The 20233-nt window shown below is 37.4% G+C and overlaps 1 protein-coding gene across 4 annotated transcripts in view; it reads left to right on the top strand.

The window, feature by feature from the left end:
* Positions 1 to 20233, top strand: part of LOC115219370 (protocadherin beta-13-like) — a 125086-nt gene that overhangs the window by 89004 nt on the left and 15849 nt on the right. For all 4 annotated transcript variants that reach the window (XM_036509080.1, XM_036509081.1, XM_036509079.1 and 1 more), the window contains exon 2: positions 1838 to 4290. In XM_036509080.1, coding sequence (XP_036364973.1) covers positions 1870 to 4290 — 2421 coding nt within the window. In that variant the 5' untranslated portion in view covers positions 1838 to 1869. The remainder of the gene's footprint in view (positions 1 to 1837; positions 4291 to 20233) is intronic.

Below are 20233 nucleotides of genomic sequence, written 5' to 3'. Positions count from 1 at the left end.
TATCCTCTCATCAGTGATCGGTTATTTTCTTCATGACAGAAAGTATTCAAGAAACTGCCTCATATATGGTCACTTGTTAAGTGAAATTGCTTCGAAAATAAAATTTATGTACAACAGGTAAATATTATTTGGATAAATGAATTAATTAAATACAATATTAAGGGGTCTAATTGTTGAGGAGTTCTAGGGATCGTAGGGCGGTTCTAACAATTTAACAAGCGGTTCTCTCCCTTTGTTGACGCTTTTTGGTTAACATGGATTAGCTCCCTTACATTATGGCTGGGCTTTAAAAGGCGTCGGTTTAATTGTATAGGAGAAAGGATTGGGTTGGAAGGGATTTGAATGGAAAATGATTTATAGAGAGATTAGAGAGTAACAATGGATGGTGGCAGTGACAAGGGGAGATCCTCGGAACTTACACACAAATCATGACTAAAGATTCAGTTAAATAATTGACATATACATGGCGGTGCCCCAGCATGGCCACAGCTCATTAGCTGAAACTGGAAAAATCAAAATCAAATACTACAGAAATACAAATGTAGCAAATCTGAGATGGAAATAGCAGGGTGGTGGTGGTGGTGGTGGTGGTGGTACACCATCATTGCTGTTGTTGTTGTTGTTTGTCAGACTCATAGCCCTTTATCTTTATATATATAAAACTGAGAATGTGTGTCTGTCTGTCTGTCTGTGTTTCCCTAAAACTTGAGAACTACACAACCAATTTCATTCAAATTTTACACATGCCTTACTTAGGGTCCATGTAGTTTCATGGGCCAAAAAAAAATGTTCAACTTCTTGCCTAGAGCGAGCCCATAGCAATATCATATCTTCCCCACTATTTCAGTATTACGTGTTAAAAGTGAAACAAAAACATTTCTCTATTTTATGTCAGATAACAATAAAAATAATAATAACAATTGAATTATATGTAGTAAGTAATAATTAAAATCAAACTAAAGTATAATATAATCGTAACATAAAAAAAAAGTAAAAATAGAAATTGGTATAAAATTGCATCAATGACTTGAACTTGAATAAGTGGTTTCACATGAATGGGAATAAATTAAAAATAAAATTAGCATGCAGAAATGGAATAATAAAAAATGGATAATAAAAAATTTAATTAAAGAAAAAACTATTGTCTATAAAGTATACAATGAAAAGAAAAAAGAAGATTTGAACACGTGGAGGAAAGCACCCTCGAAAAGTGTCTTGGTGCGACTATGAAAGTTATCTAATCAGAGGCGGTAAATTCGCCACAATAGAAGCAAGGTTCGAGTCAACGGAGCGTGCAAGGGAGTACTCGACTCAAACTTGCAAAGTGGAAGCATTTTATTTTTACCTTTATATCTGGGACGTAGGAGGTCCCGGAAAAAAATTTAAAATGCCCTCCTCCCCCAGAAGTAGAGGTAGGCTGGATTGTAGCCACACTTCTATACAAGAGGGAGGACAAGATACAATTGATCGAAATTACAAGAGACGGGCTAACAATTCCAGTCTGTTATATATTTTGAGTATTATTATCACTAGCGATATCAAGATATAACTTTGCATTTTGTATTTTACGTGTAGATGTATATATATAGATGTACATGTAATATGTACACATATATATACACATATATACATGCACTAGCACTATGACCCGGCAACGACGGGTCTTTAATGCTAGTATGAAATATAATGTAACACATCTCCAAGATTATATCCTGAACTGTAATGTATCAAAGATGTAACATAGCCTGTAACACAGACATAACTTGTGTGTGTTTTGTAAATGACGTGTCAGGTGAAATCGTGTCTTCATCTCTTTTTCTGTTTGATTTTTTTTCAGAAGCTGTCAGTGCTGTGAGTGGAGATTGAACCATGAATGTCATCAATGGGGTGTCTATGTGGACACTACAGTCGGCGATATTATTATTTTCCTGGCTGACCGGCTGCCACAGCATTGACCTTACCTATCATGTGGAGGAGGAGAAATACTCGGGCACTTACCTCGGGGACATTGCTGCTGACTCCCACTTAAGAGACAGTTTACCATTCCAAGATCACAACTTAGTGACATTTAACCAATTGAAGCCACGTCGCAATGGCAAACACCAGTTGTTCAACGTGACAAAGGCAGGTAAGCTGTACACGGCACAGACATTAGATGCCGAGAAACTATGTACATATAATATGGAATGTTTCCGCATTTTCAAAATTGCCATCCACCAAGATGAAACTTTCATGAAAATATTGAAGGTGAAAGTGGTCATTGTGGACATAAATGACCACAAACCTGAGTTTGCCAAAAAACTGGTCAGCCTTCAGTTTGATGAAGGCGATGGAAAGGGCATGAGGAAATCCATTCCTAATGCTGTAGACAAGGACGTTGGTGTGGTCAATTCGAAAATTACTTATCAGATAGAACGCAGCTCTGAGAAGGCATCATGCCCTTTCACGTTGTCTGTTAGAAAAACTATAAGTGGCAGGTCAGAACTTGGAATTGTTTTGGAGAGAAAACTTGACAGAGAAGTGAAAGATTCCTATAATATTCGCGTGGTGGCCAAAGATGGAGGTTATCCACCTAAACAAAGTACTTTAGATGTGAAAATAACTGTGACAGATGTTAATGACAATGCACCAGTGTTTAATAATGATATTTATAATATTTCTATACAAAATACATACCAAAGGAACAAACCAGTCGTTATTTTGTCAGCAAAAGACTCAGACTTTGGGGAAAATGGCCATGTTTCTTATTATTTCAGTTCAGAGACTCCAGAGGCTGTCAAATCTCATTTTCGACTGAATCAAGTCACTGGAGAAATATTTCTCCAAAAAGACATTTCTTTAGAACGGAAGCAAGCTTATAAATTGTTTGTGCGAGCTACTGATCAAGGTAGCTCCCCTCTCAGTTCTATAGCCATGGTTCTGGTAAATATTGTTAACCAACACAACATGGCTCCAGAAATAGATGTCAACTTTGTCACTCAGATAAAAGAGAATACAGCAGCCATTTCTGAAGGAATCAAAGTTAGCAGTTTCATAGCTTATGTCAGTGTTATTGACAATGATGTTGGACAGAATGGTGAGGTGGAATGTTCTTTAGAACATGAAAAATTTCTTCTCTTAGATTTAGGTTCAAATGAATATAAGGTAACATTGAGGAAACCTGTGGACAGAGAGAAACAAGATAGGTATGACATAACAATTTCTTGCGAAGACAAAGGATCCCCTCCTTTACAGACTCAGAGACAGTTCTCCATTGAAGTAATGGATGTCAACGATGTACAGCCACAATTTACAAAAGAATCGTTTAAATTTCTGACTTATGAAAATGGGAAAACAAACTTCCCCATTGGTTTTATAAATGCTACTGACCCCGATATGGGAGCTGGAGGTCAACTGACTTTTTCTCTGTTGAGTACCAGTAAACATGTGATACCATTCCAGATAACTGATTATGGTTTTATCTCAACCACTATACCACTGGATAGAGAACAACAAAATGTTTATAAGTTCCAAGTATTTGTCAAAGACAACGGGAATCCTTCATTAAATAACACAGCCAATGTGATTGTAGAAGTTTTAGATGAGAATGATAATGCCCCTTATTTCACCTTCCCTAGTTCGGACCCTTTCAGTTTAAATGTCCACTATCATCCCCAAAGTAAAAAAGAGATCACTATTTTAAGGGCTTCAGACAGGGACAGTCATTTAAATGCATTCCTTAAATATGACATAGTAAAAGGCAACAACAAACAGTTATTTGCAATAAACCCCTATTCTGGGGCACTGTCTTTTGCTCGGACAGTTTACCAAAATGATGCTGGTACCTATGACTTGAAATTCGTTGTGAAAGACAGTGGGACCCCTGTTCTCTCAGTGACAACCATGGTGTCTTTAACACTGACCGTTAGCAACAAGACATCTCCAGCACTGAACAATGTTCCATTACAGACTGACCACATGATTAACTTGACCTGGGTCATTGTTATTGTAACGGCCGCTGTAATAGCCTCAGTGGCCATTGTAGTATCAATAACCCTGTGTATTGTCAGATGTAACAATGGTCGTAGCCACTTGGAACCAACTGAAATTAGTACCACCATCCCAGCCAATAGAGAAAAAAGTCATTTCATATCTCTGACAAAAAAACCTGTCCCAGCATCAAGACATTCCGAAATGAAGAACAGAAACACTCAATTTATGGAATCAAGTCGGGAATTTTATCCTCAGTATGAGTCCCAAAGTGAGTGGACCACTTCAACGTCTGAAAGGAGGCCTGCATCTGTGCTGTTGGTAAGTATAAACGTTTGGCTTATTTGAAGGTTGAGCACAAGTTTGATATTTGCAAAGCATTTTCTTGCATTCTTGCTGATTCCATATCTATGGAATAATTGCCAGAGAAGGAGAAATTATTGGACTTTAGAAAGTATCACACAAACAACTGTATGTAACCATAACACCAGGGCTATATATCTGGGTGGTGCTAGGTCAACACCAGAAATCTACAAAGGATGGTAAATATTCTGGTTATTGTGTTCTTGGAGTGTCATGATAGAATCTGGTCATAATTTGTCAAATCTAAAAATAGATACTGAGAAATGAAGACGAAGAAAGGTTGCAGTGATGGTATGAAGAGAAGTAGCTTAGGAATAAAGGAGAGAAGTAGGATGAAAACGGTTGGAAGATTTCTCTCTGTAATACATGAGTATATTTCAGTGTAGAGGAGAACAACTCCTGTTGTTGAAGAGGTGGTGGTGGTGGCGGGTAGGGGGAGGGTACAAGGATTGTGCTGCTGCTGCTGCTACAGAAATGACCATTCTGAAGAGCACAAGGAAAACACAGCAAATGTGTGTGTAGAGAGAGAGAGAGGATAGAGAGATACTGCGTTAGATAGACAGACAGACAGACAGATAAATAGCTATGTGAAACTGCACACAGGAGGGTGTCACATTGTAAAGTGGCTCAGTAAAATGACTCAATCTCACATGTTAGTACCAACACGTGGACCTTGTGTGCCTTTAACTGTGTCCCTTCTTTTACAAACATTCAGGGCCCTCTCCGTTTCAGGATAACTTTCTCCTTTCCTTCATTGAGGCACATGGGGGAGCCTCTGTGGACTAAGTTATATATAAAAAATAGATTATGTCACAAAATCATATACAAAACACACACACACACACGCATGCACACACACACACATGTAAACATGCCACTGTCACATGTTGTGCCAGCTAATACTGCAACTCTACTGCAATTTAGCTGCACTCTTACAGTTGCTGCTGTGGATTATTATGCAAACATGCATTACTGCACAGCATAAAACATTGTTGCACACTTGCATTTGGTGTTCTGTGTGTTGTAAATGTGTCAGCTGACAGGCATTGCAATGTGTTGCAGCCTGAATGTGCACTCGTCACACCATATATCAGTGCATTTATACTGCATGTATTGCATGTTGCAGCAACAGCAACCAACATGAAACAGTGATGTGCAGGATAACACTACTGATTGTGGTCTGCTACAAGGTGACACACTTCTTCTGCAACTCTTCAACAACAAGTTACTGTCAAGCACTCACCTCTGGCATTGCACTCCTGTCAATGGAGCAGAGATGAAGATGTAGTGGTTTAAACAGTGTAATACTCAAGTGTTGTTGGAGTGGTATTTAAGGCAGTGAGCTGGCAGACACGTTAGCATGCCGGGTGAAATGCCAAGCGGTATTTTGTCTGTCGTTACGTTCTGAGTTCAAATTCTGCCGAGGTCGACTTTGCCTTTCATCCTTTTGGGGTCGATAAATTAAGTACCAGTTACACACTGGGGTCGATATAATCGACTTAATCTGTTTGTCTGTCCTTGTTTGTACTCTCTGTGTTTAGCCCCTTGTGGGTAGTAAAGAAATAGGCATTGGAGTGGCTTAAATGATGTGATGGCATAGTATAACAGTATTGAATAGAGTAGCTTCGATAGAATGGCACTATACAATATACATTGTATAGAGTGGTGTTATAAGGTGTAGTTAATTGTTGGGATCAGTTGTTTCTCTAACAAATTAAGGTTCAGCAACTCCCCCCCCCCCTCATCATCATCCTTTGATGCTGTTCAACAACCAGTTCCAACCAGTCGTGGTTCATGGAACAACTGCCTTCCACATCCAACTCTGGTGCTTCATTCGACCACACTATTCATACTTTCAATTGCTGAATACGAAAATGTGGCATTAGCGACGTCCATTCTAGTGATATTCCAGATCCCCCTCCTCTCACCCTTGTAATGTCCTTTCATTCTGGTCTTCTTTCCACATACAGGGTAATCATCCTCTTTTCATTATTTACACCATGCTGGATGGCCATTTGCTCTCCTGGGTTCTTCTCTCTTTTCCATCCTACAGGGTCCCCAATAACCACACCGTCTCACCAAGAAAGTTTGGTGGGTTTGCAGGGGAATGAACAAGACACAACTACACAGTTCTCTTTGGTGCTGGTGTCTTGGTCTGATGTACATCTTGTATGATGACTATTATTATTATTATAGTGGTTTGCATGGTTTGTATTGATTTGGTGCCACGAGCCCAGTAGTTATCAGGATGCAGGATTTGTACGGAGTTGCCTTCTCTTCAATGACCTATTAAAGAGCTGAAGGAGCTCATTGGCCATGGGTCCATTCGGGAGTCTGTGAGTGACCTTCTTTTGGAGACAATTCCATGGCATGCTAGTTAACCTATAGTTGAGAACTGAATGAGTTCTACTAGACCAGGTCACAACTGACCTGGTGACAATAGTGTTTAATTGGTTTACATATAAAGCACAGTGATTATAGTGGTAAGACACAACATCAGAGACAACGGTGACAGTGAGTAAAACATTAATGCAGTGGAACTGAAATACAAGTGCTTCACATCAGCTCATCAACATTGCTATGGCATATAATATATATATTTCATATATATATATATATATATATATATATATATATATATATACATACACACACGTTGTCTAAAATTTCATAAGTCAGGAAAAAGATGCACTTGTATATCTGTCAAAAAAGTGGGTCTATTATCTGAAGTGTACAGTATTGTATATCCATCATGGCTGTTCTTACCAATTGGTTTTGCACTAGGGGTACAACAGAGTGTTAGGTAACAATCCAATTATATAACCTTATACTCATCAGCAGTAGCCAATATGGAATGAAATATGGTGACTGCTCTTTGATGAGCGTAGGGTTATATAAACAGATTGTTACTTAACACTCCGTTGTACCCCTAGTGTGAAACCAATTGGTAAGATCAGCCGTGATGGATATTTAATACTGTACATTTTGGATAATATGTATATATATATATATATATATATATATATATATATATATATACCTTTCTTTCTATCAGCCCCTTCACACCTACTTCGTTCTTTCAACTCTTCTTTCTTTCATTCCCCCTCCCTCACATTTCCTGGCCTTCCCATCATTCTCACCTTCCCTCCTCTTTCACTTCACTCTATCCCTTTTCTTTGTTCTTGTCCCTCCCTAATTCTTCTATACCTCTCTCCTCTACCTCCACATGACCAGCCAAGCCTGACCTTTCTTTCTTGGTTTGACTACCATCCATGCAACATCTATATTCCTCTCCATGCCTGTCATCTCTTACGGCCCTGACGTAAGGCTTCACTTCCACACACGCCAGCTTAATTTGATTCATCCTTAGTCGAAAGACACCTGTTGTTAATGTCCTGATATTTGCATTTGTATTTGTGTACCATTTCTCCATTTTTTTCTTTCCTTATTTTCATATGCATTTGTTGCTTTCTTCCAAGGAATCTAGTGCTCTTAGCTTAGAGTTTCCTTGGGGCTCACCAGATTGGAGCAGTCTCGAGTTATAACCAGCTGAAACTGCAAAGATAATCTGGAACTCGACTGAGGAAAGAAAACTCTTGTTTCTTCTTGTCCCATTGTTGTATCATCTGTCTGGATGTTTTGCGTTCTTGTCCCATTTTTTAAATTCTGTTTCAAATATATATATGTGTGTGTGTGTGTATATATGTATGTGTCTGTGTATATATATATGTGTGTGTGTATATATATATGTATGCGTGTGTGTGTATATATATGTGTGTGTATGTATGTATATATATATATATATATATATATATATGTATGTATATATATATAGAGAGGGAGAGAGAGAGAGAGAGAAATAGATATACATATATGTATGAATATATATGAGTTGTTTTTCTCTTCCTCTATTCATACCCTAACCTCACATCATTTGGCATAAAGCCCCCCCTCCCCCCACTCAATGTTACTCCCTCTTCAGTTGAGGGCGAAGGGTGGGGTCGTTGTCTTGCAAGCTTCTTGGTGACTCCACTGGTGTTAGTGCCACATAAAAAAGTACCCAATCCATTCTGTAAAGTGGTTGGCATTAGGAAGAGCATCCTGCCATAAAACCATGCCAGAGCAGACAACTGGAGGTTGGCAGAGTCTTCTGATTTGCCAGAGCCTATCAAGCTGTCCAACATATGCCAACATGGAAAGCAGACATTAAATGATGATGATGATGATGATGATATTTATCTATCATCTATCTATCTATCTATCTTTTTTTATCCCCAAAAGAAAAGCTCTACCTTGTAATTTGTCCCGTCTGTGTGGCTAATAAAGAAACATATCTATCTATCTATCTATATATCTGTCTGTCTGTTTGTCTGTCTGTCTATCCATCTATCTATCTGTCTGTCTGTTTGTCTGTCTGTCTGTCTATCTATCTATCTATCTATCTATCTATCTATCTATCTATCTTTCTATTTATCTATTTATCTATCTATCTTTCTATCTTCATACATATGTAGAGAGATAACTATGTAGATGGATAGACAGATATGTATATCTGGGTATGAATGTGTAATGCTTGCTTTCTTCAAACAATCTCCTCTTTTGTCTTTGAGTTCCACTAACAATTACCGTTGAGTATTTGATTTCTTTCTCTAACTAAGAGGTAAATTTTAAATTCAGTGAGAATATGTTTGTGGAACCATTCAGTACATCACCTTCTACATGATCCATTGTAGAGACATATCTATCCGTCTCTCAATATATATTTATGTATGTATGAGGAGGTACTCAAAAGAAACCGGAATTTTGCAGTTATTTTATTCACTTAGTTTTACACGTTTACATTTTATCGCCTTCAAAGTGTTCTCCATTTGGATCAATGCATCAGTCCAGATGTTTTTTCCAATGTTTGAAGCAACACTAGAACTCTCTCAAAGTGATGTCTTTTAATACCTCCATCGTTTTCTTCTTCACCTCTTCCACATCTGCAAATTCCATAGCACCAGCTTCCATCATCAGTGATGATCTTTGACAAAATGGTCCAGATCAATTTCCAGCTGTCCTTTCAGTTCATCGCCTGCATTCAGTCACGACTGCTTTTCATCTTCTGTGAGCAAAATGAGGCACAAAATTTACCGCAACTCTTTTTATTCACAACTCCTTGCTCAAAATTTGTTGGTGGGAGCTCCAGAACACACCCCTCATACCAACAAATTCATCAATTGTACAGTGACGGTCCTTAAAGATCAGTCATGATGTTTTCATTCATTCAGGAGCTCGACAGTCACCCTGAGCATCCCTAAAGCAATGAAAGCCCACTCGTAAACTTGTGTTTTGCTCATGGCAGCATTCTTGTAAGCTGTCTGAAGTATGACACCTGCTTCAGCCAATGTTTACCCAGCAAAAAAAAAAACAACAGAATTTCACAAAAGCACATTGTTTCGTCATCTTAGCCATTGCAAAACTCAGTGAACAAGGGGGAAGCTGTGCAAAACAAAGATGCAACATGTATCAGTTCAGAAGACTGATGCCTAAGGATTGCATCAAGTGGCTCCTAGTAGCGGAAGCCTGAACTACCAAGGGCTTGTCCCACAAAGAATGTTTCAAGTTACTTTTAGGTACCTCCTCATATATGTATGTGTGTGTGTGTGTATATATATATATATATATATATATGTGTGTGTGTATGTATGTATGTATGTATGTATGTAGGTAGGTAGGTATAAAATTTAACAAAAACACAGCAGACAGAAAATTCATAACTAATTCCTCATCAGTCAACATCCAAAAGATCCCTTACAAATTCACGCCTTTAATGTTAATATTGTTTAGTTTTGGTGGTGCCAGTGGCGAAAAGCCACTGGGAATTGCTAACGAATGTACAGGACAATGACGAAAACAAACACAACAGAATAAAATACACATGTACAACCCAAAAATATACAATAAAAAATGCCATGCAGCCAAAAGGCAGAGTGACGCAAAGGAAATTGAAAATGTTCAATACAACTGGAGACGAGAAAGGACAGAGAGAAAGTCAGAATGAAGGGAGAATTATATATATAGGAGATATATATATAGGTATATATATATATATATATATATATATGTGTGTGTGTATGTATGTATGTATGTATGTATGTAGGTAGGTATAAAATTTAACAAAAACACAGCAGACAGAAAATTCATAACTAATTCCTCATCAGTCAACATCCAAAAGATCCCTTACAAATTCACGCCTTTAATGTTAATATTGTTTAGTTTTGGTGGTGCCAGTGGCGAAAAGCCACTGGGAATTGCTAACGAATGTACAGGACAATGACGAAAACAAACACAACAGAATAAAATACACATGTACAACCCAAAAATATACAATAAAAAATGCCATGCAGCCAAAAGGCAGAGTGACGCAAAGGAAATTGAAAATGTTCAATACAACTGGAGACGAGAAAGGACAGAGAGAAAGTCAGAATGAAGGGAGAATTATATATATAGGAGATATATATATAGGTATATATATATATATATATATATATATATATGCGTGTAAATATACATGTGTGTATATATGTACATGTATGTCTATACAGGTATATATATATATATACATATACATATATACATACATGTATATTGGTGTATATATATATATACACACACACACACACACACACACATAGTAGAATAATAGAAAGAAGTTCTTGGTACAGTATTATATATTTGAAATATATATATATATATGTATGTATACACATATATATATATATATATATATATATATATATATATATATATATATACACACATACATAGATATGTGTGTGTATGTGTGCATACGTATATGTATGTGTATGTATATATGAATATATATCTATATGTAAATACATATATACATGTGTATATAAGTGTATGTATACATGTGTGTGTGTGTGTGTGTGTGTGTCTATCTATCCCTGTACTTATATGTATCTATCGAGCAATCACACACACAAAGAGCATATATGGGAGTCAACCGGCCGAGTGACCTTTACATGGACAGTCACCCTGCTAGAAAAAGCAGCCACATTTCTCCCAAATGACATACTACTGTCTTCAAAAAGGAAGGACATCACCACTACTGCCACAAACACTACCACCACCACCTTTGCAACAACTACTACAGCCTCTACTACTACACTACTATGTCACTCTTTGACGTCACAAATCATTTAAGATCAATACAAACCCCTCTCTCTCTCTCTCTTCCTCTCTCTCTTTCTATTTCTCTCTCTTTGTCTCTCTCTTTCTATTTCTCTCCCTCTCTCAATCTAATTCTCTCTCTAACTTTCTTTGCCTTTCACACTCACTTCCTCTCCGTTTTCCTTTCCCTTCACATCAAATAAAATTACCGCCCCCACCCCCTCACACACACATGCACATTCATATAAACAGACACATGCTCGCTGGGACACAGTTATATACACACACACACACACACAAGCATACATATGCATACATATACGCAAAGACATCCTGACGTACATATAGACACACGTACATGCACACACACACACACTGAAGAAATGTGATTACAGAGAAAGGAGTTTAAAAAATGAGAAACTCGCTCAAGAAGATAATTCCATTTAATACTGTGTTGTTAGAGAATGTCACCCCTACCACCACCACCGTCACTACATCAACAACAACCACACTACAAACAGAACCACCACAACTGCCACCTCAACCACGGCAGTGACGACTACCACCACCATCACCACCACCACCCCCCCCCTATCCCACAATTACCCTTATTATCTTCCCCTGTCCCATCCTTTCACCCAAACTCTGCCATTCTACCTTTCCATTTTTCTAAATCACACACTGAACCAGAAAGCAACAGATAAAAATATGTGCTGTGGGGGAAGGGTTATTTACCTATCTACCTTTTTATTGATTTATCTGTCTATCTATCAATCTATCTAATTATCTATCTATCTATCTGGTTATGTATTTATCCATTTATATGTATGTATATGTATATATATATAGGCACAAACACATACGCACACTCACATACATACACACACACACACACACACATATATATACATATATATATATATATATATATATATATATATATATATTGGAAGGGAGATAGGTAGAAAGCTGGATGAATAGATAGATAGAAAGATAGATTGATAGGTAAGTAGGTAGGTAGATAGATACTTATACATACATTTATGCATACATATGTATATATGTGTATATATATATATATATCTATATATACATACACACACGCATGTATGCTTATACTTACATATATGTGTATGTATGCATGTATGTTTGTATGTATGCGTGTATATATATCTATGTAGAGAAAGGGGTAGAGGGTAGAGAGTTTGATAGATAAATACAGTTATATATATATATATATATATAATATATATATATACATACACACACACATATATATATATATTAATAAAAAATATATATACACATATATGTGCAGGTATGTATGTATTCATATATATATATATATATATATATATATATATATATATATACACTATTCACATATATGATAATCATGTTTTATGTATATATACATGTGTATCATATGTATATGTACCTATATGTATATATGCATGTGTATATATATATATGTGTGTGTGTGTGTGTGTATGTATACATATATCCACATACATATATATATATATATATATATGTGTGTGTGTATGTATGTATGTATCAATTTGTATGTTTGTGTATATTTTTAACTCTAGTAATACATAAAAATGTGAATCTAAATATTTTCCAACTTTCTCCATGTTGATGTTGTAAAGATAGGAAAATTATATTACTGGTCTCTCTCTCTCTCTCTCTCTCTCTCTCTCTCTTTGCTTATCCTCTCTCTACCTCTCTATATCTCTTTGGTACACCCTCGCTTTCTCTCTCTCTTTCTCTGCATAACACACACACACACGCATGCACACACACGCATACACAAGCATGCCATACCCCCACCCACATCCCTCAGTATTTTCCTCTTTTGTCTCCCCTCCATCACCCAAACCCTGATATACACATATACACACACACAAACACGCATGAATATAGATACACCCTCACACACATGCATATACACACATAAACATGGATACACACATACACAAATAGATACACCCATACACACACACACATGCATATACACACATGAACATAGACATGGATACACCCACACCCTCACATATACACACACATGCGCATACACTCTAACAGATACACCCTCACACACATAGCTACACATACACACACACAAACACACATGCACACCCTCACACACACACACACACACACACACACCAGCTCTATCATTAAAAGAACAATCAGTAATGAAAAAGGAAGAACCACATTGAAACTAGCAAAAGGTAACAACAACAACAACAGGAGAAAAAAACGAAACAAAAGTTAACAACGACAACAACAACAAGAGAAGGAAGATCAAAACAAGAACAACCTCATCAACAGAAAAAAAAAACATAACAATAGCAACAACTACAACAACAACAGCTACTACTACCACTGCAACTGCTACTAACAACCATATAATCAAAATCACAGGAACAACAGAAGTTCCTCCCCCCCTCCACATACATTTAATAACCCACCCACCACCTCCACCCACCGCCACCACCTCTGCCACCCTCTGTACTGAATCAACCTCAGCATTGTTGCTGTTGTACCTAGGTACATATTTTCCTATATTTCTGATACCTTCAGACTACAACTACCACCACCACTGCTACCATTACCTACTGCTACTACTACATCCCATACCACTACAACTGATATTGGTTTCCAGTTTTGGTGCAAGGCCATCAATTTCGACGAGAGGGTGGGTAAGTCGATTACATCAACCCCAGCACACAACTGGTATTTATTTTATCGACCCTGAAAGGATGAAAAGTAAAGTGGATCCTGGTGGAATTTGAACTCAGAACGCAGTGACAGACAAAATGCTGTTGAACCGTTTGCCCAGCATGCTAGCAGTTCCACCAGCACACCACCTTACCACTCCCACTAACCACTATGATACCGTTTCCATACCATCACCTCCCTACTACCACCTATACCACAATCTCATCTTGATTTGCTATTCCACCATTGTGCCAGTAATTCTATCTCTCCTACAACACTCTCTCCAACTGTAGCCTATGCTACTTCTATATACACTGCTACCAACACCACATAACACTACCTATACCACTAAAACATATACTGTCACAAACACCTACTTTTGCCAGTACTACGCCCACTCTTGTAGCATTCTCTCTCTGTCAACAACACCACTACGATGCCACCACCATTTCTACTAGTACCAGGGCTATACTTCCCTCTCTGAACCACCACCATCACTCCCCCCTCCATCATACCATTATTCTACAGTGCCAGTGACACTTATTGATTTCAAAACTGATAAAATTCGCTGTTTCTTGCTACCATTGCCATTTCAAGAAACTGAGGGTGGTGGGGTGGGGGGATAGTGTCATATAGGAGTGTATAATGGTATGTAGTGGGAGTGGTGGTGGTGGTGGTGTTGGTCATCATAGTGATGGTGATGATGTTGATGGTGGTAGTGATGATGATGGTAGTGGTGGTTGTATAGGTGGTCATTGTGGCAATGATGGTAGTGATGTTGGTCATGGTGGTCATGGTGGGTGAGCCTCAGGTCAGTCCTGGTTGAATAGCTCTGGGATCAAAGGTTTTCCTTGCAATAGTTATCGCAACAGTTGTCCTAGAGGACAGAACTGTTTTTGGAGAAAATAGTTGCAAATACAAATATCCTTAACCAGTGGTTCTCAACCATAAATGGACCCCTTTGATTCCTATTTGACTCAGCTGAACCCTCATCGCCATTCCATGTATATAAAAGAATTCTTTTGGTATTTTTATAATTAAAATCTTACAAGGAATTGTTTTAAAAAATTTTATAAAATATTTTGTGTATTGTAGAATTATAACCTACTAGCAGTATCACCTGGCGTTGCTCGGGTTTGTTTCGACCCTTTAGAATTGGAATTTTTGAAAAGTAAAAATTTTGCATTATGTAGCGTGTTATTCTCTTTAAGTGAACATTTTTCTGGTTGAAATACACCGAAAAATGGTGACACAGCAGCCAAAAAATCATAAAAATTAGGGATTTTCATAGAAAAAAAGCACCTTTTTGATGTAATTAAATTTTGGTGTTAACATGGTCCGATTTGAATTTTATCTTCTACGGAAGGAAGAGCAAGCCTTCTTCTATCATACTCTCAATTTTGGTCAACTTGCACTGCAGGGTCTCGGAGGAGATAGTGTTAGTTGAAGGCTACCAAACCTGCCACACACAGACAACTTCAGCTTTATATATATATAGAGAGATTTATTGGGCATAAATTTTAGCAACAAAATCTTATGTGAACCCTTATGGGCCATATGAACCCTAGTTTAGAACCACTGTTCTGGACCTACAATAGAACATATTTCTGAATATATTTGGTGAGAATCTGTTTTGAAATGAGTATTGAAGAAGGTCTACATAACTTCTGTTTCTCTGTTATTTGAGTGAGAGACATTAACTCAATAAAATTACTGCTGTAAAAATGATACGCATTGCCAAGAGAAGAGATGTTAAGGTTGCTGAAATTACAAAAGAGAGGTTTTTGTGCTTCTCTTGTTTATACTGGCTGTGGAAGCAGTAATTTTTTTTTTTTCGGTGCAGCTGTAGCTTATCTTAATATTATTCTTTATTGAAGATTATTGACTATCTCTTGTCTATGGAGAAATGTTAATTGAAAAGCTTCAAGAAAATCATCACAATATTAGAATGAAATTAGGGTTATCCTTTTTGGGTTGATAAGATAGGTACCAGTTGAGCAATGGGAATAATGTAATTGACTTAAGGCCCCCTCCCCCGAAAATGCTGGCTTTGTGTCCAAATTTGAAACCAGTCTTAGAATAAATGTTTAAACTATAAGGGGAATTGCATCATGTAAACTTCAGATTCCATTTGTATTATGAGTTCTAAATCTCTGAACGAGAAACATACAGCAACAGTACAATAGAGTAAAGCTTTTTTGCCAACATAAAGTGGCAGTCCTGATCAGGACCAATGTTGCTGTTATTTAGCCCCTGAGATGATGTTTTCCTGGGGCTAAATAACAGCAACATTGGTCCTAATCAGGACTGCCACTTTGCATTGGCAAATATTGATATTGTCTTGGAAATACTATATTTTGTTTTAAAGTCGTTGTCTTTAACGTGTCATTGCAATCAATGGAGTTGCTAGATGTTACTAATATTTTTAGATTGTTAATAAACTGTTGGAATTTATATTAGTAAACAGTAATTTCTTGATAGGTTTCCTGTAAGAATATTATCTGTCAGTAGTTAAAGCTAGACTTATATCTAAGACATCAACTCTGTTTAGATATGTATCCACTGTGATCTTTAAACATAACACTTTGAAAAATATTTACTAACTCCTTCATAAACAGCATCCATTTTATAGTTATTCATATGTTCCAAGATGGCTAGTCCTTCATCACAGTAATGACCAAACTCTTTGGGGTGGAATTTCTACTGTTGTAAATTTAAAATGTACAATTCTGTTAATTCTTCATCATATTATCACATATTGTTATTTTACTGGAGATCTTCCTTGTGGGAAACAATTCTCCAAAACAACAGAGTTGGCATTTCAAAGTTTGATCTTCCACTTCAGGGCCAGAAATTACTGCAGTCCCTAACGGCTATTAATCTTCTAGAAATTTCTGGTGCAACCTCCCAGCAGGATATTGTTCTTACACAGAGGACAGCAGTGTTGCTATAAAATCAATGAGACACCCTAGGTCCACAATGGGAGACTGCTTTCACGCCTGGGACAATGCTGTTGTTGCTCACACATTAAAACATTGGAAAATAGCTTCAGCAAAAAGTTGCCGTTGACTTATTAACATGAAGTCACTGACAAATACAATCCAACCTCTGGACTACAGATCTACTGTGTTCACTCTCTGTCTTACCTACCACTACTACTATGGCTGATGCTCTTTGGCATTCACTTCTCTCATGTTACCAATATTAAGGTACTCCTCACACAATACTCATCCTCCACTCATCTTCAATATTGAGTGCACCCCCTCAGGCTTCGTACTAAGCCCTACATCCAGCCCTCGCCTCTCCAATGCTGCTTCCTCCCTTTGTTCGTTCACGACCTCTCTTGACCTCATTTCTCTCAGGGTTTATACATTGGTGTGTATATGCATGTGTGTGTGTGTGTATCTAAGTACATATGCTGTATGTGTGTGGATGTATGTGGAGGTGTGTCCATGTACGAATATATCCGTGTGTATATATGTGTCTGCATATGTCTATGTATGGGTTCCTGTATACATGTGTGTGTGTCTAGTAAATACATCTCTGATTAATGTTCCCATGGCAATATACATTAATAAATGTAAATATTACCTGTGATAATGTCTCTTAATATGCACAATCTGTAAGGCAGTGGAGCTGGCAGAATTATCAATGTGCCAGGCAAAATGCTGCTAAGCATTCTGTCTGTCTTCATGCTCTGAGCTCAAATTCCACCAAGATTGACTTTGCTTTTAATTCTTTCAGGATTGATAAAATAGATAGCAGTTTAGCATGGGGGACGGGGGTCGATGTAATAGGCTTATCCCCTCCTCAGAATTGCTAGCCTTTGCCAAAATTGGAAACTAATATATGTAAATATTATCTACATTAATATATGCAGTAGATGTAATATATGTAAGTATTAACCATGGTAATGTGAAGGCAGGTGGCTCAGTGGTTAGGGCTATTTGGCTCACAGTTGTAAGGTCATGAGTTCAATATTTGGCAGCATGATATGTCCTTGAGCAAGACACTTTATTTTGTGTTGTTCCAGTCCATTCATTTTACAAAAATTAGTAGTACCAGTAATTCAAAAGGAGCCAGCCTTGTCATGGTCTGTGTCTCACCGAATCTTCCTAAGAACTACGTCAAGGATACTTGTCTGTGGAGTACTCAGCCACCTGCTCAATAATTTCCGGAGCAATCTGTTCTGTTGATCAGGTCAACTGGAATGCTTGTCATCGTAACCAATTCATGTCAATATATGTTAATTTATGTTAATATATGTTAATATGTAACTTCACAAAACTCAGTGAATATAGAAAAATGTTTTCATAAACATCTGTATTACTATTCTACACACATATACACTCACACACACTCACCTGCACTCACACACACACACTCATAACGGTATTAGAGTGTAAGTGGCTGAGAAGTTCTCTAACACATAAACCCTTAATGTAATTCCCTGTGTGATATAAGAGGTACCTTTTGAATTGCTGTTACAGTTAATTTGCTGGGCTTCCACACAGTTTTCAGTATTATTCACAAAACATTGGTTGGTCCATGGCTAAAGAAATGACACTGACTCAACATTGCACAATTAGTTTGAACCTGGGAACTCATGATTGACAAACAAACTCCTTAACCTAGACACTTTTCTAGAATTTCTTTTCTCATTTTATTTATTTTTAAACGACAAATCCCCTTATTAAATCTCTTGGATAACAACTTTCTTAACCCTGTAGCATTTAAGCCAGCCTTTGAAGTAGGCAGGTCTGGCCTCTCACACCTGCTCTACAATGTCATCATAAAAATTAATGATAGCAACATGGAGATCTTGAAGCCATGAGATAATATGAAGCAGTGTGAATAAATAAACCTTACACTTGACAGAGTGTCCTGACGGCTAAAGGGTTAATGCATCGAGGGAGTCATACATTAGGGAAGTTATTGGCCAGTCTGAGCTGCTGGTAAATTAGGGTTCATAGGGAATTGATGAGTAACAAGGGAGTACCGAGTGAGTGCTAGTTGTAGAACAACATAATAGATTCCAAAATGATTCAAAAATAGAATTTCCAAAAAAAAAACAAAATTCCAAAATTTAAAAACACAATAAATTCCAAAATTTTAAAAAATGGCGGGAACGTAGTTGCCAACCCAATATATATGTATGTATATATATGTATGTGTGTGTGTGTATATATATATGTATGTATGTATGTATATGATGATAATATATTATACTTTCACACACACAAATAGATAAAGACAGACGTAGGTAAGGCCTGATCAGTTGTATTTGATTTCCTTTGATATTTTAGAAATTCTATAGTATTGATTATATTGCTGATTGTTGCAATAAAACTTATTAATTTGGGGAGCAGCCATTAAAGCTAACCACATCGCCACCAACACCGACACCAGCACCACCACCACCACCATCATTATGATGATGATCATTATCATCATAATCACCACAACAACCAGCACCATTGCAACCATCACCACTGTCACTGCTACCTTTGCCATCACCATCACCAGCACTGCCACCACCACCACCACCACCACCACCATCATCATCTTTATCATCATCATCATCACTTTCACTATCATAATTTTATGTCCAATAACCATGCTGGCATGGTTCGGAGGAATTGTCACAGTCTAAGTCAGCCCATAACTGAATTTACTGTCCTTCACTTTTCCTTCTCCTGAGTGGGTCACACCATGATCCACTTGCATATTCCATGTTTGTCATTATTTCCTTGCCTTGGTGTCTTTCTTGTTACACACACACAGAGGATTCTGGTTACCTTCCACCATAGCACCAACACTAATGAGGTTGTCATGTCCCTAGCAAGACCAAACACTTCTCTCTTCCCCCTCACATGCTGTCAAATAGTCCTGACAGCTGCTGTGTATGCATGCAGGAACCAAAATATAGATGACTTGTACATATCATGCTACTTTTTGCAACTATACATGTGTGCACATGTATGTGTGTGTGTGCATG

The sequence above is a fragment of the Octopus sinensis genome, linkage group LG14 (assembly GCF_006345805.1).
Source record: "Octopus sinensis linkage group LG14, ASM634580v1, whole genome shotgun sequence".
NCBI lineage: Eukaryota > Metazoa > Mollusca > Cephalopoda > Octopoda > Octopodidae > Octopus > Octopus sinensis.
Note: the sequence above shows the minus strand (reverse complement) of the source record. Positions and strands in the feature narration are given on the sequence as shown.